General features: G+C 46.3%; 1 protein-coding gene across 1 annotated transcript in view; it reads left to right on the plus strand.

Moving 5' to 3' along the window:
* Window positions 1-24,555, plus strand: part of TMEM132C (transmembrane protein 132C) — a 171,552-nt gene that overhangs the window by 46,900 nt on the left and 100,097 nt on the right. Inside the window, exon 2 of the mRNA XM_039724889.1 lies at window positions 4,744-5,632. Coding sequence (XP_039580823.1) covers window positions 4,744-5,632 — 889 coding nt within the window. The remainder of the gene's footprint in view (window positions 1-4,743; window positions 5,633-24,555) is intronic.

A 24,555-nucleotide genomic window follows, 5' to 3' on the forward strand; every position in this document is an offset into this window, starting at 1 on the left:
TTGACACTTGCCATTGCCTGTGTGCAGTTAGTCCAGGAGCTCCTGTGGTCCCTCAGAGGATGGGGAGGCAGCTCTGCTGGGCACACGTGGGGAGCTGTGGCTCCTGCAGCTCCCCTGCCACCCAGCTGACGTTCTGCAGTGCTCACAGAGCTGCAGCTTTTGAGCCAGAAGGGAGTGTGAGCCTGCAGCCCTGCCTGTCAGGGGGCAATCAGTCTGGATGTGAAGCCATTGCTCCCTTTGCTGCTGTATTTTATCAACCTCACAGTCCAAAATCTGTTCCATATCCTCAATCTGAGCTTGTTTGGTTCAAGATCCACTCAGCCTTTCCATCAGCAAAATTTCCTATTTCTAGAAGTTAAGAAAGGGGAACTTGGAGGGGATGGGAGTGCAGCTGAGGTCATCCTCAGGTCTGAGTGAATGTATTTGCTGAGCTCTGGTTCTGAGCAAAACATTGCTACAAAGATTTCCTACACTGCTAAGTCCCTAAATGTGACTGAGTGTGGTGCTGGCACAGAAAATTAAGGGAAAATGAACCAGCAAACAGAGCTGTTGACATTTTGGGGTGAAGGAAGCATTTGTGCTGATTGAAGTGAATCTTCCCTGCTTTCATTCCGTTCTGCAGTTCCTGAGCTGGAATTTGTGATTTGCTCTGCAGGAACAGGACAGGTTTGCAGGGGAAGATGAGTCAGAGGAGAACTGAAGGATGGGGATGTTGTGAGGGCATGGTTTGGGTCAGGTGCTCATCTGGGTGCAGGGACAGGTGGGAGTGGGTGCCCATGGCAGGACAGGGATGATCATTTGCAGCATTTCCAGGATTTTAGGTGATGGTGGTGCTGTGAATAATATTAGGGGGGGGTGGGGCTTGTTTTTTAAAACTCTGGTGGCGTGGAAATGGAACAAAAGTTAAAATGCACATGGTACAGCATTCCATTATAGCTGGGTTCAGGAATGGAGGAAAGGTAGTTGGAGAAAGGAGGGAGAAGATCCTGCCTTGAAAGCTGCAGAATTCCTGGTGGGAGCTCCAGCTGTGCTGGGGTTCCAGAAAGGCACAGCAATCTCTTCACCTCTTTTCCTCTGGCTTGTCTCCTGCAAGGAGCAATTATAAATGTGCCTCTGAGGGCCAACAAGGTGCAGGGAAGGCTCCTCTCATCACTCCCCCTTTGCATGGCAGATGTCTTCTGCTCCTCACTGACTTGCCTGGCCCAGACCCTTCTGGCTGAGGGTTCAGGCAGATGGTTGCCTTGAAGGCTCAGAGGCTCATCCAGCATCAGGCACTGAAGATCCGTGGCCACTGGCCAGTAATCTCCCACCCACGAGCTAAACCCTTCATTCCCTGCCCAAAAGAAAGTCACTTCAAACCAACCCCATAAAAGAACAACTCAAGATATGAAGCTTTTATGACTGTTCCAGTGAATCCAGCACCCAGGGCTCCAGCTCCATGTGAAATACCCCCAAAGAAAATTCCTCTTATGCTGGAATCCAAGAAATAATAATAATAATAATAATAATACAGATCAGAGGTCGCTGTTTCCCATCCAGTGAGCTCACTGGGTTGCAGGAATTTGAGCTGCTCTGTCACACTGGAGCCAGTGATGTGCTTAGCAGATGCCTGCTTGGGTTCAGATGAAGTGCTGCTGAGGCATATGATGCCAGAAGAAGGATTAAAAAGTCACCAGGCTGTTACAAAGAAGAAATAATTACTTGTAAGCCTTCACTTTTGTTCTTGGCTAATGCTGGCTTTGTTTGATGGTTGTTAACCTCTTCCATGCAGGACTTCATCTCTGGGCAGCTGTGACTCCTGTTGGGTGATGGAAAGGGGTAAAGCATTTTAAAATGCAAAAATCTGTTCTGGAGCACCTGAAAGCACTGACAGGCAGAGCTGCTTTTTAAAAATCAGTTTTTCAGGTAGATAAAGTAAACATCGCTTAATGGTTGTTTAAAATAATAACTTGTGCTGTGAAACTCAGGAAAACCCATGGCATCTTGTTTAAATAGATTCTCTGATAAATTAAAAAACTTTGAAACCGAGCTGATTAAACATACAAAAGTGTTCTCTGGAAATGCTGGTAATTAATTATACCAGGATGTGAAAGTTATTGGGTAGAGATGAAGAGAATAGAACAAATCCCTTAAGTGATGGCCTGCAGTTGCTGATGCCTGATGTTGGTGTTCTAAAAATAAAATGGACAATTTTAACTACCACTTTTATCAGTAAAAGGCTTAAAGTGCTTAAATAAATTGTCTAAAGTACAGCCTTCGGTATAGAAATATAGGAATCCATTATGTATTGTATGAAAGTGGGTGGAAATCTTTAGACTACAATGCAAAAAACTGAAGTTGTTTTTTCTTTCTGCTGTCAGTCTGGCCACATGGGTTTTGCTGTTTGTGTTCAGCTTATTAAGGCAGAAGTTGCATGACTGTTTTTCTTAATATTGGGCCAAGTCCTACATAGCTCATGCATGTGATTAACCCAGGATAAATGAAGTGCCTGCAAAAATGAGCCCACTGTCTGTCTGAGGATAAAGTGCTGCAGCAAAATCCTGGGAATTGCACAAAAACAGCTGCTAAGTCTCAAGCTTAGATCCTGACCAACAGCCCTTTGAAATCACAGGACTTCACTTGTCTCTGCAGCCTGCTGAGGTTATTTCTGACTTGTGTGGCTCTGTGGAGCAGTGGGGCTGTGTCTGGAGAATGCCTGGGCATGGAAACCCTTCGGAAAACTTGTGAACTTAAACCAATCCATGTTTTCCTTCACCAAGGGAAGTGTTTGTGTGCTTCCCCTAAGCACAGCCCTGCCCTCTGGTGCCACGGGGCTCTTGGCTGAGCAGCAGGACACCCGAGAAAAATTCTCATCAGTCACCAAGTCAAACTCAGAAGCCAAACTGGCCTCCAAGAGATTCTTGTCTGGCAAACCAGGTGTTAATTGAAAAGCTTGTTGGCATCTGTCATGTAGGATGTCAGTGGTTGTTTTTTGCAGAGGGAGGTGAGCAGATCCCAGCAGGCTCATCCAGCATGGGTGAAGGGGCTTAGAGAGGACATTCCTGCATCTGGGATCCAGGTTCTTGTTCTGCTGCTGGACCAAAGAAATCTGGAGGTTTTCCTCTTCCCTCAAAAGGTCTGTGGTCCAAAGTGGCTCTTCCTTGTGTTCCTTTTAGAAGTGTTAGAGTGCTTAGGGATGGAGTCCTGACAGACTCAGGTAAGGGAAATCAATCAGCTCAGGAGGTGGCATTTGTAACATCTTTTTCAGCAGAATTAAACTGTGTGCCAAGGGCTGGAGCCTTGCAGGGCTGTGACAGTGGGCTAAACCAATGTTTTAAGTCTTAAATGTGATTCTGCCTGACAGAGAGAGGGTGTTGTGCTGCTAATTCACTGTTTCTTTCCCTTTTTTTACCTTTTCGTTTTGTTTTGTCATGGCAGTTTGCTCAGTTAGGAGAACAGTTCCATGGTGGTTCATGAATTAAACATAAGTGAACACATCTTAATTCCTTACTTCAAATTTATGGCTGCTGTCCTTTGAGAGTTCTGATTTCCCCCACCTCTACATTTGTCTCCTTCTTTTCTTAATTACCTCACACCTGCCTCCCAAAGCTCTTTGTTCCCTGCACTCTGGCGTTGCACACTCCACAGGACTGCAGTGGGGCTGTCTGTCAGCAGCCATTTGGTGTCATGACAGGTATCGATTGTTTATTGAAAACATTTAATTAAATTTGACTGCATAATTAGCACGTTAGCAGCCAGACATGCCAGGGCAGCAAATGTGACTTGCAGAAATCCCCGGGCTGCAGCCCTTTGTGAGGAAGGTGGTAAGGCAGTGCCTCTGTGGGGTGTTTTGGGATCCTCAGGTGCTCCTGAGCTCCAGATGAATCTCTGCATTCTGTGCTGTCCTTGTGGTTACCTTTATTCTTTAAAGAGCTGAACCTACACAGAACCTTAACTCCTGATTCTGATGGGATTCCCTGAGAATCCTGGAGCTGAGGGCAAGCTCTGATTTTTTCAATACTGAAAAAGTCCAGCATTAGATGCATTTACCTTCTGTACCTATGGCCAATCCCTTCACCAGGGGTTAAGGAGAGGGGCTGTAAGCTGTATGACATAATCAACATGTATTTGAACTCTTCTCCACTGTTATCTACCCTAATTTAGCCAATACATTTTGCCTTTCAGCAATGTGTTGTTAATCTTAACAGAAAACATTTAGGTCAAAAGGGATCTAATGTTCAGGTGAAACTTGAAATTGGCCAGCACATGCTGGTTCTCTGTGTGTGCATCTTACATATTAGTACTTACTGAAATACTTCTGGGTTGTGATGTCCATCTGCTTTTAAAGAACTTAAGAAATTGAGATACTGTCAGTATTTTACAAGATATATGAACTATAGTGCCAGAAACAATGATACAAGAGCAAGGTTACTTGACGGAGAATGAAATGGTTGTGTGAGAGTCCTTAGAAAAGCAGTTTCTTTGCACCTAGAGCAAAAGCTCCCTTTGATCCTGGAGGGCTGGTGACTAGCAGCCCTGGGGCTGTTGGTCATTGGGCTCTCCTGACATGCTGCATTATATTTTCTTTCGGAAATGTAATGCAGAAAAGAGTTTTCTGTATTTAAACATGTAACTGCCCTGTAAATGTCCTTTGCCTGGAATAATGCTTGTCCCTAACCTACCAGGTGTCTCCACTGAAGTTGTGCTGTGTGTCCCTTTGAATCCATAACCAGACTTTGTCTAACTCACCTTTTCTCTTATTAGTGACGGAGTGTCGAGGGGTCTTGGACAACAACCAGCGATTTTCTTCACTACCAACCTACCTACCTGTGAGCTATCGGCTCTTCAACGCCGAGACGTCTTTCTTCCTCAAAGAAGCCAACCAGGACTTCATGAGAAATTCCAGTTTGCAGTCCAGGGTGGAGTCCTTCTTCCCATACAAAGCCAAGAGACCGCCCGTGTTAAACGCCAGCTACGGACCCTTCTCCGTGGAACAAGCGGTGCCCCAGGACCTCATGTTGACTTCCAGCTCCTTTGGATCCGCCAACAAATTCACCTACAACTGGAAGCTCCAGGCCTACATCATGAGCACCAAGATCTACCTGAGCAAGCCGCGGGTGCAGGTGCTGTTCTACATCGTGGGCAGGGACTGGGACGAGTACAGCCCCGCGGAGCGGCTGCCCTGCCTGCGCGTGTTCGCCTTCCGCGAGACGCGCGAGGTGCGCGGCAGCTGCCGCCTGCGGGGCGACCTGGGGCTCTGCGTGGCACAGCTGGAGCTGCTGCCCGCCTGGTTCAACCCCCCCACCGTGCTCACGGGCAGGAAGAAGCCCGCGGAGCAGCTGGAGGGGAGCCCTGTGGAGCTTTACTACACGGTGCAGCCCGGGGACGAGAAGGGCGAGTGCACGGCCGAGGACATCCGCAAGGGCAACGCCATCCGGCCCGGGAAGGATGGCGTGGATGAAACCATGTCCCACCTGCAGAGGATCGGCTCTGTCAGCCTCTACCGGGGCCAGGAGGCCTCCCAGCTGACGGAGCTGCGGCTGGACAGCAACGTTGTGGTGTGGCTGCCCTCCAAGCCCGTCAAACAAGGCGAGGTGGTGAATGTGTACGTGACAATTGCCAACAATTCCACGGTGGATCAGTTCATTCTCAGGTGAGGCGGTTGGCCGGGCGTGTTTCTGACATGGTGACACACAAAGATGTTGGGGACGCGGGATGGATCTCAGCTGATTTGAAGTTGACCCCACTGCAGGTTGCGCCTAGTTGCTGGAATACTTGATTTTCCCCTTTGCATGCTGTGAGGAGGGTTGAAAGCCCCCGTCACAGGGGGGTTTTCAGCGTGTCTGCCGTGCCGTTTACCACAGGCCCACGGTGTGCAGCAAGGTACAAAACTCTGCTTTCGCAGGGCCCTTTCTGTGCCGTGACAGACAGCCAGGCATCAGAAAACTTCTCTGCTTTATGGCGCTTTTAAAATCAGGTTTTTATTGCACAGGCATGGAGTTTGAATGCAGAAAAACTTCAATTACCTGCTTTTCTCTAAGTGTTCTGGCAGAGCTTGCCTCTCCCACACACAGAGTGGTTTTGTTAGGAGAGCTCTGTAGGGAGGGTTTAACTATCCACTTGCAGTTAAGCAGTGTTTGTCTTTGGCAGCACATTTGTCCTTTAAATAAAGCCCAAGGTGTTTGATATTGCTGCTGCTGCCTGTAAGGGACTGTTAGAAGTGAGTGCCATTATTTTGGACAGGAGTGGGAACACAGGAACTGCCTTACTGGGTCAGATCACTTCCCTTTTATTTTCATTTTTAGCCGTTTCCCTACCGATCAGATGAAAATCCTTTGAGGATGACAAAGACTGGGAAACTTGTTAATCACTGAAAAATTTGATGTATCTTTTTTTAACTTGTTACCAGGCTTTAAATTCAGTGGAAATTTCCACGGTGATAAGCAACAATTGCTCTCTAAAGCCTCAGGGAATCAGTTTCCCAAAAGATTCTGCACATGAAAGAATTTATTTCTAAGGCTTATAAGAATTAGATTAATACATAGTTGACAACCACCGAGGAGAATAGCCTTTAGAACAGGAAGTGTCGCTTGGCAGATAAAAGGCTTTTATTTGAAAAAAGGGGATTTTAGTCATCCCAGAACGGTTGTGGTGTTTGCAGCTTTGGTTAAATTGGCGAGATAATCTCCCAGACACCTGTTTACTGAGTGAAACCTCTGTGCTAAAGTTATTTTCTGATGTTGTTACTTCCCTTCTATTGAAAATCCCTTTACACAAAGTAGTAGAAACAGAATACTTTTGCACATCACAAACGTAGCTGTGGTGAAAGAAGAAATCCAGAGGCAGTGAGCTGGGTGTTTGTTGGGTGAATGGGAGTGGAGATCACTCTCTGAAGGTCCTTGTCACTCTCTTTATTTTCCTGAAATCGAGTTGAAGAGAAACAAGCTTGTTGAAATTAGTATTTCTTTGCTCAGAAATGAGTCTGGCTGAGGGGTGCAGGAGACAGAGATGGGAATGTGGGATGTTGTCCGATTCCAGCTCAGGTGATGCAGTCCCACCCTCCCAGGTTGCTCTCCTCCATTCCCTGTTGTTTGACACTTTTTGGGCTGAAGCTGCAGTGGTGTCCTTGGTTGTGGGCTGGAAAAGGATTGTTCTGTGTGCCTGAGCTGTGAGAGCTGCTGGCACTGTGTATGGAGCTCAGAGTCACACACTGAGGCAGTGCAGAACTGGAAAAGATGAAAGCTCAGACTGAAGGCATCAGCAGAGGGCTGGTGAAAGGCTGGCAAAGCCAAGTGGAGCATCCCATTCTGTGGTGGGAATCTGATGCCTTCAGTGCAACTTCAAGGTGTGGAAGGGGTGGAGTGTGAGCCAGGCCCCCATGGAGTGTCTGTGTCTGGAGAGAGAGCCCAGAGAGCAGAGCAGCCAGGGAATAGCAGTGCACATGCTGGGCCTGCCTGGGGGCCCCCTTAACCTTCTCCGTGGCCATTTGCCTGCTTGGAGAGAGCTGTGTGCTCTCATCCTCCTGGGCTCCCAGCAGAGCAAGCCCTACATCCTGTGACATGCACTCACATTTAATCATCCTAAAGAAAAACACACCACACACTATCCCCGGGCACAGTGGGCTTGTTTATTTTCTGCTCCTTGTATATTATTCATTGAGGTATTGCAACATGCAGAGCTGAAGCAAACAGCATGTGATCATTGCTTGGGGGGTGGGAAATAATAGCTACAAATCTTCTCTGGCAAAAGGGAAGCAGACTGGTCTAAATGACCTCATAGCCACAAATCATGGCAATTGAAAGCGTGGTCTTAAATTGTGTCTTCATTCAGCATCCTGGTACTGTATCTGTGAATTTATCCAGTCCTTAAACTGTGTTTTCATCCAGCATCCTGGTACTGTATCTGTGAATTTATCAGTGTTCTTAAATTGTCTTAATTCAGAATCCTGGTACTGTATCTGTGAATTTATCAGTGTTCTTAAATTGCCTTAATTCAGAATCCTGGTACTGTATCTGTGAATTTATCAGTGTTCTTAAATTGTCTTAATTCAGAATCCTGGTACTGTATCTGTGAATTTATCCATGTTTTTAAAGTGTGTTTTCATCCAGCATGCTGGTACTGTATCTGTGCATTTGTCACCCAGGAGCACCAGTGCAGTCCAGGGGATGGCTGCTGTGGCAGGGGGTGGGGTGGGTTGTGCAGGGCAGTGCATTAATGCCATATGAGCACCCTGTGGATAAACACAGCTGCTCCTTTCTTGCACCCAGTGAGCACAGGACTGTTGTGGGAACAGTCCAAACCATCCTGAGAGGTTGTAGGTCCTGTTCCTGTCCTGCTGTGTCAGCTCTGGTTGGTCTTTACAGGCATTTTCTATCTGCAAAACAGAAAATGCAAACACTTGGTCAGCATCACTCTTGGGAGTGTTTAGCCCTTTTACTGCAGGACTTTGACTCCTCTCATGGAAAGGGTTTCAGGTTTGCCTTATGTTATAACAATAATATGAATGGGAAAATCTTGATAAAAGAGCTGAAGGAACAGAGAAGAGGGAGGAAAATACTGCCCTGCTTTCCTACCACTGGATTTCTGGGCTCCCAAAAGAGAGATGAATTACACTTGCTGCTGATGGTACAGCAAGGAAAACTACTGTTACCTTTAGCAGTTGGTAAAGTATGAAACAAAGGAAACAAGCACCAGTACAGGACAGAAAATTAAAAAAACCTGCAATTTTTAAAATTAAGATTATTGAGGTCTCGTGTCCTTCTCAGAGATGCCACAAATTGTTACCACTGGCTTTGGCAGAGCTACCAGCACTGACTGTCACCCCTCCAAGTGCTGTTACGCTCTTCTCTAATCTGAGTTATCATTTTGGGTCTTTTCTCTGAGGATTAGAAGCAAAGTCGTTAGGGCACAACCCTGTTCTTGACTGCTTTCCTGAGCCCTCACACCCAGCAGAGCCAAACTGAAAAGAAGGAATTCTTGTGGGGCTGGCATCCACAGGGTTACACCTAACTGGGTGTGACTGCTGGGGTGCTTGAAGGTGAGGAGGAGCTGGGCAGGGGCGAGCTGAAGGCACCAGGCAGCTCTGGAAAGGTTGGAAAAGGCTCTCCTGTGTGCACTGCTGTATGTTCTGGAGCTCAAAACACTCCTCCAGGTGCTCACCACGACAGGACCCTGGCAGCTGCTTCCCATGCCATGCTGTGCCATGTTTGCTGTGGCAAAGCTCTGAGCAGCACAGGGCCAAGCAGAAGGGGTGGGAGTGCTCAGCACATCAGCTCTGACTCTCTCTGCAAGGTGCTGAACCAGCACACAACCTGATTTACAGGAGCTCTTGAGCGGGGTGAGTGAGGAGAAAGGGGATGAAGTTGTTACATCCTGATTAGAGAAAGGAGGAGTGGTTTTTTTCTTCCCTCCAGGCTCCTTATTAGAGACTTTGCAGTGCAGCTCGCTGCACCTGGAGGGATGGAGGTTGTAATCAGTGTCCAGCAAACAAATCAACCCAACACAATGGATAATTAGGAGTAATAATAAATCTACAAATTGGATAAGGATAAATGCAGTGAGGAAAGCTATTAAACCCATGAGCTGGGACAGCTTTTACATCTCAGTGCCTAATGGGTATTGACAGCAGGGCTGTGTTGGGTGGTGCTGGCAGCAGCTGAAGGACCTGGAGGAGGATGCACGTGAGGAGCAGCACCAGAGGTAGGAAAGGTTGTTATGGTCATAACATCTCTGTAATCTCAATATAAAAAGCCATTTTGGAGGAATTGGTCATGAAAAGAGGCATCTTCAACACTAACCCTGCCTGTTGTGCATGAAGTCCTGTTTGAGGCTCCCTAGGGAATAAACCTCTCTGAGGAGCTTGGCACTGCCCTCCGCTGCACCTGAAAGAACCAAAAATAGTAACGTTTTCAAGCAGTTACTGTTTGCTTTTAGATAGTGACATTGTCATCTTACCATTTGATGAAACAACATTTGCTACCCCGAATTCTGTACTTGATTGTTGGCTCATTAGTTCTTGACACTGCAGTGTGGTGGCATCATGGCAAGCACAAGTGACATCCCAATGAAGAACTGAAGATCTCAAAACATGCAAACCTAAACCAGAGCTGGAATCACAATAGGTTGTGTTAACCCAGATTTTGGGATGCATCATCCCAAGGGTCCATTTTCCATGGTAAATGGAATGCAGTTTTTCAGCTCTGAGGTGGAGGGTGCTTTTTTTTGCACTGATTCATATTTAAAACCAGCAGAGCTTGGAGTGAAATGAAGAGAGACAGAAGAGTTTGGTGGGATGCTCTTCTGGGTGTACATGAGCATCTCCAAATGGCAAGAATTGCAACAAAACATTTTACATGTCCTGTGCAGCTTTGCATTGCTTAAATATTTAACAATCATTTCACTGCACGAAAGCATTTCAGGTGTGAAGGGAGAGGAGTTTGAATCCCCTGGACTTGGTTTTGTTGTCTCATTATTTCAGGGTGTATTTTAATTGGAAAATTGAGTTGCTTTATGGAATTGATAGGGCTCCTAAAGCCAGGTGCTGGTCCAATGTTGCTTTGCAAAAATGCCCAGAGGTGTGAATTATGAATTGAAGGGGTTTTATTTATTTCATTGACAGAGGTTTATATACTTCACTGTCTGGTGTTCACCCTTGTGGAACTTTAAAGATTTTTTTTTTGTTTATTTTCCCTTCCATAGAGTGATTAGTAACAATTCAGCTACGCATGCACAGTGGAGCAGGTTATTGGAAGAGAAGTGCACTGGAGATTATGGTTTCAGCAGTGCTGAGGTACAGCAGCACCTTGCAAGTGCTTTGTTGGGATTTCTCCCCAGTAGAGTCATAGCAGTGGTGCCATCAGCTTGGATGTTCTGCTCCAGTGAGCAATGGGGGCAGTCTGCTGGAGCACTCCTAATTACCATTTACTGGAGAAGTGACACACTAAAGGGGGAATATTTCCCAGTGTAGCTTCAGGAAGCATTTGTGATGTAAAAAATACTTCTTCAAAGAAGGGAATGTGTTAATGCTATTTTGAGAGAGTGGCGTGTGCTCCAGTTTAATTTCATTAGCCCTTAGCAGGCACTTTTCAGGGACATTGGTGTCACACCAGAGGCAGCTGGGTCCTCCAAACTAATGACTCGTTCTCAGAAGTGCTAAGCTGGGGAGGAGGATGTCCTTTAAACATCTGAGAAAGGTGCTTCTCACCAGAGCAAGGCAGGCAGGGAAGGGCTCACTGTGGTAGCAGCAGTATGGTTTAATAAAGTTTTTAAAAGAACTAATTATTAACTTGAAATTGAAGCTACCTAGAAAAGAGAAAACAGGAACTCTCCCCTGACTCTTTAAATCCCTCTGAAAAACTGTGGTGCCTGAGAGACCTTTTGAACAATTCTCCAACCAAATGTACTCATTACCTGTGAGAATAACCTACGGATTTATTGTTAGAAGGCCGATTCTGTGTTCTGTGCTCGGGAAATCATTTGCTGATTGAGCAGGGTGGTGAAGCACAGCTTTGCAGCCAGGAGGGGACATCAGACCCTGCTGGGATGAGGAGCTGGGCAGGGAAGCTCCGAGCTGCTGAAGGCCGTGGAGAGCTCAGGCTGGAGCTCCCCTCTGGGAACATTCCCTGACACCTCGGTCTGCTCCTGCATGGTGCAATTCTGTCACTCAGAGCGTGCAGGAATTAACTGAACCGGTGGGGCAGCACTTGCACAATGGTCTGGCTCTTGTGGAAGCAGGGATTCCCACAGTGTGGGGCTGTGGGTTCTCTGGGCCAGCTCCAGGGCTTATCTCCATGTAAACAAACCTGAACTGCAGAGAAATATTGATGGATAAATGTATATATACACTACTATATATAAATATATATACACTATATATAACTGTCTATAAATATATATAAATATGTACATATATAAATGTTTTATATATACACACTATATAAAAATATATATATGTACACTATATATAACTATATATCGTGAATATATGTATATTTATAAATATATTCTCTGAGCTGGGTCCTGGGCTATCTCCATGGAACTGTAAACAAACCTGAACTATATATAGACATTTATATATAAATATATATACTACTATATATAACGATATATATATATATATCTGCACATAAATCTATATAACTGTGCATAAATAAATGTACATAACTATACATAAATATATAAATACAAATATAAACATAGTCTATATATGTGTATATATATGTAGACACATATATCTATATTGTGTGTGCATATATATACACACATGTCTCCATGTAAACAAACCTGAACTGCAGAGAAATATTGATGGATAAATGTATATATACACTACTATATATAAATATATATACACTATATATAGCTGTCTATAAATATATATAAATAAATACATATATAAATGTTTTATATATATACACACTATATAAAAATATATATATGTACACTATATATAACTATATATCGTGAATATATGTATATTTATAAATATATTCTCTGAGCTGGGTCCTGGGCTATCTCCATGGAACTGTAAACAAACCTGAACTATATATAGACATTTATATATAAATATATATACTACTATATATAACGATATATATATGCACATAAATATACATAACTGTACATAAATAAATGTACATAACTATACATAAATATATAAATACAAATATAAACATAGTATATATATGTGTGTATATATGTAGACACATATACCTATATTGTGTGTGCATATATACACACACACAGATGTTGTGTGTGTGTTTATATATATATACACACACAAAATATAAAATGGATTTGGACTTTTGCACTTGAGGCTTGTGTGTTTGCAAACTTTTCCTAACGTGCTGATTGGAAAAGTGGAATAAATGGATGGGGTCTGTTGCAGGGATCGGCCATGAATGGGAGAGAAGGAAATCAGAGAGTTCCTGGCTCCTGGTGCTGGAGCCAGGGCTGCCTTCCCTTGTGGCAGAAGGTGTTGGAGTTGAGGAATTCACACTGAGGTGTGCAGTGCTCCCCCTGCCATCCCCTCCTGCTGTGTCACCCCTGGCTGTCCCAGGTTGGTGAGGTCCCCCCTGGCTGTCCCAGGCTGGTGATGTCCCCCTGGTCCCCCAGGTTGGTGAGGCTGTCCCAGGTTGGTGATGTCCCCCCGGCTGCCCCAGGTGCTGCAGGTGCTCCTGTCCTGCTGCAGCTCCTGCAGCCTTTCTGCCCAGCTCTGCAGTCCCTGCAGGGCTGCCTGCAGACGGGATCAGGCACCGCTTAATTCCTGTTTAGACTATTAGCCACTTGTGTGACTCCGGTTACGAGCGTTAATTAAATCTTTGGTTCCCTGCCTAATTAGTGACAATGGTGGCTCGTTAGAAGATCACACGGCGTAAACCCCAATCCTCCCAAGCCGGCAGAGAGGAGGGAAATCCCGCTCTGCTGGGAGTTGGGTGGAATCAGGGGAATGTTTGTGGCTGTCTGAAGCAAGGCTGTGATCTGCTGCGTTAGGGGATCTCCTGGGAATCCTGTGTGATTATCTGACAAGCTGCTGGCTTCCAGGGCCGCTGGAAGCAAGGAAGTGTGTGAGCCTCTGGGTCTGAATGGAAATGAGCATCCCTGAGAAAAAGCGAGGCTTTAAAGCCTTGGAGCATCCTTTTAAGCTGAAGAAGCAGGAGTGACTTGCTGGAGTCATCCTGGCAGGGACAGCAGCAGCCCCAGCTCAGAGCTTGCAGGGAGGAGGATTTGGGGTGGAAGGACGAATGGGGGGTAATCCAAGAGTAGGTGCTAGCAGAACTGTAAAATCTGATGGGTTTGTTGTTTTATTGGTGCTCGTGGGGCTTATTATTTAAGACAGAAAGTGTCAGATTGATTGAAGTTTCTGTTCTGGCAGAATGCTGCTCCTCACTGGTGACAGCACAGGCACAAAGAAATCACATTGTTTGTATGTTCTTGTGGCACTTCACAGTTAAAACTCCCACAAAAGGCACAAGGATCTTGGGAAGAGCTGCTCTGCACTTGAGTGAATTTCTACAGAATGCTGAGTTTTCTTGTACATTATAGAATGTTTGACTCCCAAGTTTGGCCACCATTCCCTTTGGGACCCCTTGGGTGTGTTTCCTGGAAATCCCACCCTGCTGTTGTATTTATTATTGTCTTGAAAAGCAAGTTGCATTTCTACAGACTTTGAATATACAGAACAGCTGATTAATTCATAGTTGAGATGAGACTGGGTTAAAAGGAAACTCAGCGATTTTTTTTGTTGTTTGCCTGGTTCCTGGTGTGTTACAAAGTGTCTGTATTAGCAAAGCTGCCAGGGGGTTAATTTGCACTAACAGCCTAATCATCTCCAGTGACACCGTGTTGGGTTTTCATATTGCTGCTTAGATCAGCAAGACTGGAGAGAGGAGGGCTTGAGAAACAGCCTGGATCCTGGGAGAAGAGAAAAATGGGGGAAGCACTTCAGACACAGCCCTCTGCATTTTCAGCTGTCGGGCTGCTTAAAAGAATCTCTTTTTCATACAGGCTCTGGCTCTAAGATGTAACCCTTCATTTCCAAAGTGCCACCAGGGCGAGCACTTGGTACAAGACAGACAGGCTCATTAAGGGGAATATGTGGCACTTTCCAAAATGTAGAGCTTGCTTCCTCAACCTCCCTGATTAGTTGTTAGCCAGAACACATAAACAGTTGTGGATCATGAATCACAACTTGGTTTTGCAGATAAAAGAGTGTCTGGCAGACCAGACCATAAAGTCATGTTTTATCTTTCATTCACCCCAGGAGTGCTGGGGAGGGAGTTCAGCCCCACAGGTGATCACTGAGGCACAAATGTTACTGACCAGCCTGAGGGGTGCCTTATTTGGCATATTGGACATCTGTGGATTGAGGAAACGAAATTTTCCTGTGGGTTGCATGGCTGCTAACTCAGGGCTGTAAGCTTTACTACAGCTTGTAAAAAATGAGGTGCTGTGATGGTAATTGCTGGAGTCACTGAGGCACTCGCTGTGCCTGCTCTCTGCAGGTTGTGCAGACACCACCAGTAGCAACAAAAATATTTTTCTGCTTGAGGTTATGTCTAGCTTAGAAAAAGCTCTGATTGCACTGAGTTCTTCCTGTGGAAAGGAAGCACCAGCCCTCAGCAGGAGCCTGTCACTGAGGAACGGGCCCAAATGTAGTCCTGTGCAAAGTAATGAGAATATTCACAGGCTTTAGGCTACTTTTTATTCCTCTGGATTGCAGACATCCACGACAGGCCACATTAGCAGCAGCCTCTGATTTTCCCATCTATAGCAGCCTGATTACAGTTTTCCAGTAGAAAGGAATGACAAAACCATTTTTTTGGTATGTACTTAGTCACTGTTGGTTGTGTGATGATGACTGGGGACAATGCACCCTTGTAATACTGGGGTTTGAGACAGAAGATGATACAAGGCTGGTTTTAAAGCTGTGATTCATTTGAGAAGAGAACAGAGCTGGCCTGAGCAGAGGCTCAGGGCAAACACAGAAAGAGCAGGCAGTGTGTCACAAGTCAGCCGTGGGGACAGGAGTGTCACAGCCCTGCAGGTGACATCCCAGTAGTGTTCAGGGAGGTGGCTTTGGGTCCTCGAGACAGGACTTTCATTGGTGAGAGGCTTCTGCTGTCCTCAGGATCCGTGAGAGTGGCGATTCCAGATGGAAGGAGCTCTGGAGGGAAGCCCCAGGACTTTGGGGCTCAGGTCCCTCAGGGCTGAGCTGGGTGACACTGCCCTCCCAGGAGCTCCCAGTGCCTTTCCTGGTGCCTGGCAGTGCCCACAGGAGCTCCCAGTGCCTTTGCTGGTGCCTGGCAGCTCCTAACCCACGCTGTTCAGAGCCCTGCTCACACAGGGCACTGCAGGTGGCAATCCAGCCTGGGCACAGCACGTGAGGATGATGTGTAACCTCCCTTCTCCAGACTCAAGGGTATGCTCAAGAGTTTTGCTCTTATCTGTCTGAGACAATGCTGCTGTAATTTGTACTGGGCAGAAATATTGAGAGAGCTGAATGAAGATTTTATCAGCTGGTTGTAGATAGTGACAGCTGGTTAATGTTAATATCTTCGGAAAGATCTTGAAAGAAATCTTGAATAGTTGTGCAGAAATTAATATGCCTCATCCCTCTTTGTGTTACTGAAGTGGGGCTGTGCTGTCATCTCCAGCCTGCATTCTTTAATTTTCATAGCATGGGCTGATGGGCTCTCTGTCCATTGCTATGGTAACTGCTGCTTTATTTCTTCCTCAAAGAAAACATTGACATAAACCCCACCACAACGTGTCCTTTTTATTCGCTGTGCACACCTAATGGATGCCAGAGCTGTGCAAATATGTCATGATTGTGCTGGATAGAGCACTAAACTGCAGGGCTCTGCCCTGGTGTGTAACTGGTGTCACCTTTCAGCACACACAGAATTCTGTGTCAGCTACTTCAGCTCTGCTTTTATTCCTGCCCATGGTTAATTAGATTTCAGATACTTCAGGGTGGAAACAGTCCCTGGGCTGGGTGTTGGGAAGTGCTGGGGGGAATGGGATCTAACAGCAGATGAGGCATGTGAACTTTGCTTTTGCTCTTGAACAGCTCCATTTTGAAGTGGAATTGATCCCATGAACTTCTGGCAGTCGTTCAAAATCCCTCCCAACCTTTTTGTGAACACTAATGGAGGGAGTAGAGGTTCTTTCCCTGTGTTAGTACTTCTGTTTTGTTGCCTTAAAACCCCCAAATGTCTCATGAAAAGCTCTACAAAACTGCAGTAGCCTGAGTTCCCCTCCACGAGGTTCTGCTACCGAGTTTGCTCCAGATTGCTGTTCCTCACATCCTCTGTGTGATGCAGGTGCAAAATAAAGTGTTCCCAGCTCCTCCCAGCATGGGCAGCTTGCTTTGAGCCCCCACACCCCTGTGACCCCACTGCCAGGGACAGCTCTGAGGTCTGGCTCTTCTTGAAGGGAGAAATTCTCCTGGAAAAAGTCTTTCTGCAAGTGTTTCCTAGGGTTTTCCCTGCTCCCTATCACAATTATCTGATAAGTGTGGCAATTATCTTTTCATCTTAGAGTAAAAAAAAAAAAAGTAAAATAATTTAAAAAGCTAATCATTATCTACAAGAGGAGGCTTGCATGTTCTGTGTTACATTCTGTGTGATTTGAGATGGAACCTCATTGCACATCTTTACACCCTCTGAGGTTCATCTCTAACTCCTCCAGGGGTTTCCCAGGAGGAAATGACTCTGCAGCACCTTGCCCCAAAAGCAAGCAGAGTTTGTTCTGCCGGAGCATTTTGCTGGAGTGCTGCCACGGAAGGTGCTGTGCGTGCAGAGCAGCGTTTGCAGGGCTGAGCCCCCGTCCCGCACGAGGCTCTCCTGCAGAGCTCTGTGTGCAGGACCCTAAACCAGGGCTGTGCCTTCTGACAGCCTCACCCTGCAGATGGGAACGTGCAGTGACGGTTGTCGGGGTGCTCCCTGGCTGATAGGGGGACGCTTTTGTGCCTCTGCTGGGTTATTTTGATCCCACGCTTTGCTGTGGTTTGAATATTACTGATTCTGCTCTGGGGGTGCTGCTTTTTCCTGCCAGCGGAGCAGGAGCAGGTCTGGGGTTCCTGCCCTGCACAGGAGCTGTGTTGGGTAAGAGCCACTCTGTTCTCATCCCAGCCCTGTTCTCATCTCCCTAAATGAGGTGAGTCATGGCCACATCTCCGCTGGATGCAGCAGCAATTCCAGCAACGGGAAACGGTCGAGAACTTGGTGTTCTGGGGAGCTGTGCTTGTTCGGAGGCCCTGATTGTCCTGTTGTGTAATTATACCTGCCTCCCCCTCCCACTGCTGCTCGTTCCTACTGTGTGCTCTTATCTAAGTCCTGCCTGTTCGAGGAGGAAATTCAACAGACTCGTGGCAAAAGCAGGTGAAACATCCACGTGCCCTTCTGTGCTCAAAAAAACATCTAAAAGGATAAGGAATGTTGCTTTGATAATTATTAAAATGCTGCTTAAGGGGCCTTCTGGACTGGTTAGGTTTGCTCTGTGATTTGCTCTTTCACCAAATACTCAACTGATTCAACAACATGAAAGAAAAGGGGGGAAAAGACACGAGGATTGTGGTAATTGAGTCTTTCCAAATGCAAGAAAATTAGTCAGTTCTATTGAAATTCACAATTGCCAGTCTGAAGTGTACTTGAGTGTTTGTTTAATGGATAACTGGTTTTGCCTTTTATTTGTCTTTTCCAGAAACACAAAAAGGATAGAAAAATAAGAAACATAAATTGAGTTTAACTCAATCTGAGCATGTTCTGAGTAGCTGAAAAAAAATCAAAAAACCAACAAAGACCAGCTATTCTCTGTGTTATATTAGAGCTTTGTTATTCAGAGCAGAAAGAGCCATGAGTGGGAATTCAGACGGCTATTTTGGAGAAAATTGGAATCTGGATTGATTTTTATAGGAAATTCTTAAAATCTGGCCATTTATGCTTTTTAACATCTTCCTAGTGTGCTTGTAAGGCTTAAAGCACCCTTAGAGAAAAGTTTCTTGTAAGATTCCAAAGGAGTGGTGCTGACCTGGTGGGTGAAGCTGATTGTGCTTAGTAGTCAGTCTTCTTTTTTTTCTCAATTTTCATTTCAATTAAGTTTTGTTTATTCTGATACAGGTAAATTTATGTAAGTGAATAAGTTGGTTGTACTAGAACTTGAATTTATACCTTTCCCTAAGTGTGGTTTAGTGTCCAGAATCCAGTGCATCCTTTTGTAGAGCCGAGTGGACTGTTGTGTTCTTGTTTGAGTTGGCTCTTCTTGCTTAATCTGGAGCTGTGCCAAAAACATGAATATTCATGACACTGTTAAACAAGATTTTTATTGAAAACAAAAAATGGATCTGAAGCTTTCATTTGTCATTCTGAACTCAGCTAGTGAAAGCCCTGTGAACAGGCACATTTATCAGGGAGGTTCTCCTGGAGTTTTCTGGGGTTTTTTGCTTATTGAGTGAAAATTTGTTAGAGGCCAAGAGCATCTCAGTGGGCAGAGAGCCTGCTGTTAAGATATTTCTGTGTACAATATGAATATAATAGAGATGAAATATATAAATTAAATTGTATTATTGTATATGTTGTGTCAAGTAGGAAATGCTTTGACAAGTGCTGGGCCTCAGGGAAGGTGCTACAAGCAGAGGAGAGATCTGGAGCTGACAAAAGCCAGTGCTCCCTTTTCCCAGGGCTGCTGCTGATCCCATCCTGGCTGCCCTGTGTGCATTGCCCAGCGCCCAGCCTTCCCCTGGGGTGGGCATTCCCCAACCCAGAGCTGATGAAGGAAGGGAAGGAAGGGAAGGATTCTCTTGCAGCCTCTAGCCTGTACAAGAAATTAAATAGGTTTCGCTTTTAGATGACACGTGGAACTGATCCGAGAGGTCCTCCCTCATTTATTTTGCAAGGTGAAATTCTCATGGGAGTTCTCTCTCTGTTTCACCCTGCAGAGCAGGCTGGCTGGGATTGTTTCCATGTGTGTTACCCAGAAGAACAGTGTCCAGAGATTAGCAGAAGTTATTTATATTCTCATTCAGTCCTGCCCAGCGTGGTGCTCTGACAGCCTGTAAGGAAGGAAGGAAGGAAGGAAGGAAGGAAGGAAGGAAGGAAGGAAGGAAGGAAGGAAGGAAGGAAGGAAGGTTTCTCTTGCAGCCTCTAGCCCGTACAAGAAATTAAATAGGTTTCACTTTTAGATGACACGTGGAACTGATCTGAGAGGTCCTCCCTCATTTATTTTGCAAGGTGAAATTCTCATGGGAGTTCTCTCTCTGTTTCACCCTGCAGAGCAGGCTGGCTGGGATTGTTTCCATGTGTGTTACCCAGAAGAACAGTGTCCAGAGATTAGCAGAAGTTATTTATATTCTCATTCAGTCCTGCCCAGCGTGGTGCTCTGACAGCCTGTTGCCCAGCGTGCTAGGTTGGGTGGTGTTCATTTCTAAACCAACAGAAATGTTGTAAACTACCCAAAAGCTGCGTGGGCTGCAGTGAAACCAAGGTTTTTCAGATACCTTAAACAATTCTCCTCCGAGCTAGAGGAGGAAGGCAAGAGCTAATTCCACACAAACTGCTGGGGGGAAAAGGGGCATCAGTGAGTGCAAGAATGGAGAACACACAGGGCAGGAGGTCACAGTTCCCCACTGAATCCCGCTTTCCTCTGCGCTGAGGTGTCTGGGCTGTTTTCTCCCCAGCTGCAGTGGTGGCCGTGCAGTGGCCAGGGTTTGCCTGCAGGACTTGCTCAGCCTTGGGGCATCCCTGGAGAAGCTGTGGCCAAGGAAGGAGGACTTCGAAGGTTTGGAAACCAGGGGGGCTCTCAGGGTAGAGTTGTGGGAAAGAATTGCTGTAACAACAAAACTATTTGCTCTTAAAGAGGGGAAAGTATGTAACACCATCAAAGGGGGACAAGGATTCAAAGGGAAACACATGTCTGAAACATACGGGTCAAGTTTATTTGAAAGGAAAATTTGTTTGCTTTTGATTCTTTATAACATTTCCCATAGAGACTAGCAAATATAGCTGCCGCATTTTTGGCAAAGGGTGTCTTATCCTAAACCTGAAACACTTAAATATACATGCTTACATAAATATGGTCTCTATTACTTTCAGCTGTGGGACTTCTCATTCCTGCCTTTTGTAGTTGTTTTTTTTGTTTTCCTCTGTTGGCTGTATTTGAAGCTTTAAAGGGGCTTGGTAATAAAAAATGTTGTTACTGCTTTTTTAGAAAGAGAAAGAAGGACAAGGTGATGAGAGAAATCTTTGTCAGGGGTTCTGGTGTGTGAGCAGGAGTGGGACACTGGTGATGGCCTGTGCTGTAAAACCTTTCTGTAGGGTGCCTGAAACCACCCGAGGTTTGTAGTTATTGAATGTGGTTATTAAAACCGGTTGGCTCTTACAGAAAACATGTGGGTAGCTGTAACTCAGGAATCCTCTCTGGCCATGCTTCCCAAAAAATATCCATTAGCAGAGCTGAAGTTTGAAGCAGGAATAGGGTGAAGTCAAATCAGCCCCTAATCACTGAACCATTCCTGTCCCAGAGCCTTCCCTGGGCTGGAATAAAGCAGTTTTTAATTTTCTTTTTATCCCCCAAATGGTGCTTCCAATCCCCCACCACTCTCTTTGATTCAGTTGACTTTGTTTATTTTTAAATAAACATATGGCACACTCATCCCTCAGCAGGCAAAGAGCTCTCATTGATGTCAGTGGGAGCTCCACCACCTTCAGGATGGGAGTGGGGATCAATAAAGGAGCTCCTGAGAGCTGGCCAGGCTTCTATTCCACTAACACAGGGTGCCTGAAAAAGCAAACAATGCAGTGAGACCTAATCAGGTGAAGTGCATTTAAAGCACCCGTGGGGGCTCTCATCCAGGGCTTGCAGGGAGCAGGATTGATGGAAACCCTTCAGAGCCTTGGTGCAGGAGGTGGGCACGCTCCTGGCTCAGCACAGCCTCCCCCTGCACTGGTCTGGGGTTTGTTTATGGGGTTTTTGTTTATGGGGTTTTTGTTTATGGGGTTTTTGTCCTGGAGTTTGTTTATGGGTTTTTTTGTCCTGGTTTTTGTTTATGGGGTTTTTGTCCTGGGTTTTGTTTATGGGTTGTTGTCCTGGGTTGTTGTCCTGGGTCTTTGTCCTGGGTTTTGTTTGTGGGTTGTTGTCCTGGGTTTTGTCCATGGGTTGTTGTCCTGGGTCTTTGTCCTGGGTTTTGTTTATGGGTTGTTGTCCTGGGTCTTTGTCCTGGGTTTTGTTTGTGGGTTGTTGTCCTGGTTTTTTGTCCTGGGTTTTGCCCATGGGTTGTTGTCCTGGGTTTGTTACCCTGGTGCTTGCTGAGGTGAGTGCTGGTGCACAAACCCACAATACCTGTGTGAGGGGTTCAGCAGGGCCAGGCTCCTGCTGTGTGTGCCCAGGGCTGGTGCCTGTTCCTCAGACAGGCACCTTTGGGTCACAGAGTCTCAGACTAGGCTGGAAGGGACTCCCCCAGCTCCAGCCCCTGGGACAGGGACACCTTCCCTGGCCCTGGCTGCTCTCAGCTGCTGTCCAGCACGTGGCACTGGGTTTAGGCTGGGATTAGGGCTCATGGGTCAAAGCTTTTGCCTTCCCCTCCATGCAGGTGCTGCTCTTGCCTTTTTGTGCACCTTGCAGCACTTTGAACAGCTGAAACAAGAGACAGTGACAAACACGGGACAATTGCCAGGGCTTTCTTGGCTTTGTTTCCTTTCTCTCTCCAGCCCAAGAACCTGGGAGGCAGAGGAGGAGCAGGGGCTTTGGCTGTTGGCCAGTTTGCTGAGGGGCTTGCAGAGAGCCCTGAGGATGGATGGCTGCAGAATTCTGAGCAGGAGGTGCAGGGCAGCTCTCAGGGCACTGACTGCCCTGCCCCAGGTGATGGACTGCCTGAATCCCCCTTCTGACTCCTCACAGTGCCTGGGTGTCACTTAGTAAATCTCTTCATCAAGGGAAACCAGGTGTGGGGCTGTGCTGTGTGTCCTGAAGTCTAATTTGGCTATTTTTACAGGGCTATATCTGTGATTTTGGGTGACTGATAAGGCAGTAAATATGCACAGATTGTGTTTTACACACATTGAGATAAAAATCTCTTCTACTGCTGGGCTCCTTTACCCAGAAGGAATATGTTCTTTAAATATTTCCTCACAGCTAAACTCAAGCTGAAAGATTCATCTGCCACAGAGGCAATCTTGGTGTGCAGACCTGGATTTCTGTCTGGAACTTGGTGGGTGCTGGACTTTGGTTCTACAAACCTTGGAGTCTCCTGAGCTCTGAGTCCCAAACGGCTCAAGTATTTCTGTGCTGGAGATTTTTATTGCACTGAATAACCGAATCAGTTTTCCTCCTAGGAGTGAATCCGCTCTTTGGGTTGCTTACAGTGGGTCTCATCTTCATTCACTTCAGATTCTTCTTGATGTCAGAGCAATCCTAACATTTCGTGTTGTCCCTGTTGGGGTTTGGCCTTAGAGCTGAGGATGGATTTAAGAAAATTAATTCCTGCTAACACAGGGATAGTAAGAGATTCTGAGCTATCTCTAGGAGTGATGATAAAGAGGGTGAAACATTCTAATGAGCCTTTTCTAGTGGTCTGACTTCTCTCCACATATACCTGGATTTTGCTTAGGAAATACAATTTCCATAATAATTTAAAATCTGTCAGACTCCCTTCCCAGCCTTGTTCTGAGCGTGTTACACAGTAAACCTGAAGGATGATCTTTTCTAAGGACAGCCCAGGATAAAAATAGTATCTTTCTCACAGAAATGGGTGAAAGAGTTTTCACAGACCCTGCCAACAGTGTTCCTGGCTCAGAGCATTTCTATTTATCCTGCTCTTCTAAAAGCACTGAATTCACTTTCAAGTTTGAAAGCATTTTAAAAAAAGAGAATAAATTGGAGATCCAGATTTGATGGTGCACTTGAGGGATCCAGCAGGCATTAAAGTTCCATCTCATATCTGAGTTGTTCTCAGCACCAAGCACGGAGATGCCAAATTCTGGGATGCTGGCAGTGCTCCCGTTTGCCTAGCAAAGCAATCCCTTCATAATTAATGTGGGGAGCCTTTTTGGGCAGGAAAATATTTATGGGATCTGCAGAGCCCACCAATGAACCAGAGTGAAAGAGCTCTGCCAGGCTGGGCCCTGCAGATTAAGGACATATGGTCACTGATGGTCGCTGTGCTGCTGCTGCTGCTGGCACCATCCTTTGGAGCCTGGCTCCTGGATTTCTTAAATCCAGCCACCCTCCTGCTCACAGGTGCCACTGCTAGGTCCCAGGTGCCACTCCCAGGTCCCAGATGTCACATCCTTGTCCCAGGTGCCAGTCCCAGGTCCCAGATGTCACTCCCAGGTCCCAGGTGCCACTCCCAGGTGCCACTTCCATGTCCCAGCTGCCACTCCCAGGTCCCAGGTCCCAGATGTCACTCCCATGTCCCAGGTGTCACTCCCAGGTCTCAGGTGTCACTCCCAGATGTCACATCCATGTCCCAGGTGCCAGTCCCAGGTCCCAGATGTCACATCCATGTCCCAGGTGTCACTCCCCTGTCCCAGATGTCACTCCCATGTCCCAGGTGCCACTCCCATGTCCCAGGTGCCACTCCCAGGTCCCAGATGTCACTCCCAGGTCCCAGGTGCCACTCCCATGTCCCAGGTGCCACTCCCAGGTCCCAGGTGCCAGATGTCACATCCATGTCCCAGGTGCCACTCCCAGGTCCCAGATGTCACATCCTTGTCCCAGGTGTCACTCCCCTGTCCCAGATGTCACTCCCAGGTCCCAGTTGCCACTCCCCTGTCCCAGGTGCTGCTCCAGGACCAGCAGCAGCTGCTGCAGCCCCTCCCCGTGAGCTCAGGGTGTGCTCTGGGCTCAGGTGAGCTGCAGCTCAAATAAAAAGTGACACCGAGCTGTGTCAGCACCTCCCTGTCTCCTCTCTGTTACATAAACTCTTCACACAAATAGTTTGGAGTTTCTCATTATCCCGACTTCTTTTAGAAGTTGTGCAGCCAAACCCATGTACAAATCTGCTCTAAATGTGGAATAATCCTGCTAAAATCACCATGGAAGAGAACGGAATTTAACCCAGTATATCCAGATTAAATAAATCCT

The sequence above is a fragment of the Passer montanus genome, unplaced genomic scaffold, assembly GCF_014805655.1.
Source record: "Passer montanus isolate IOZ18808 unplaced genomic scaffold, ASM1480565v1 scaffold53, whole genome shotgun sequence".
Classification (NCBI taxonomy): Eukaryota; Metazoa; Chordata; class Aves; order Passeriformes; family Passeridae; genus Passer; species Passer montanus.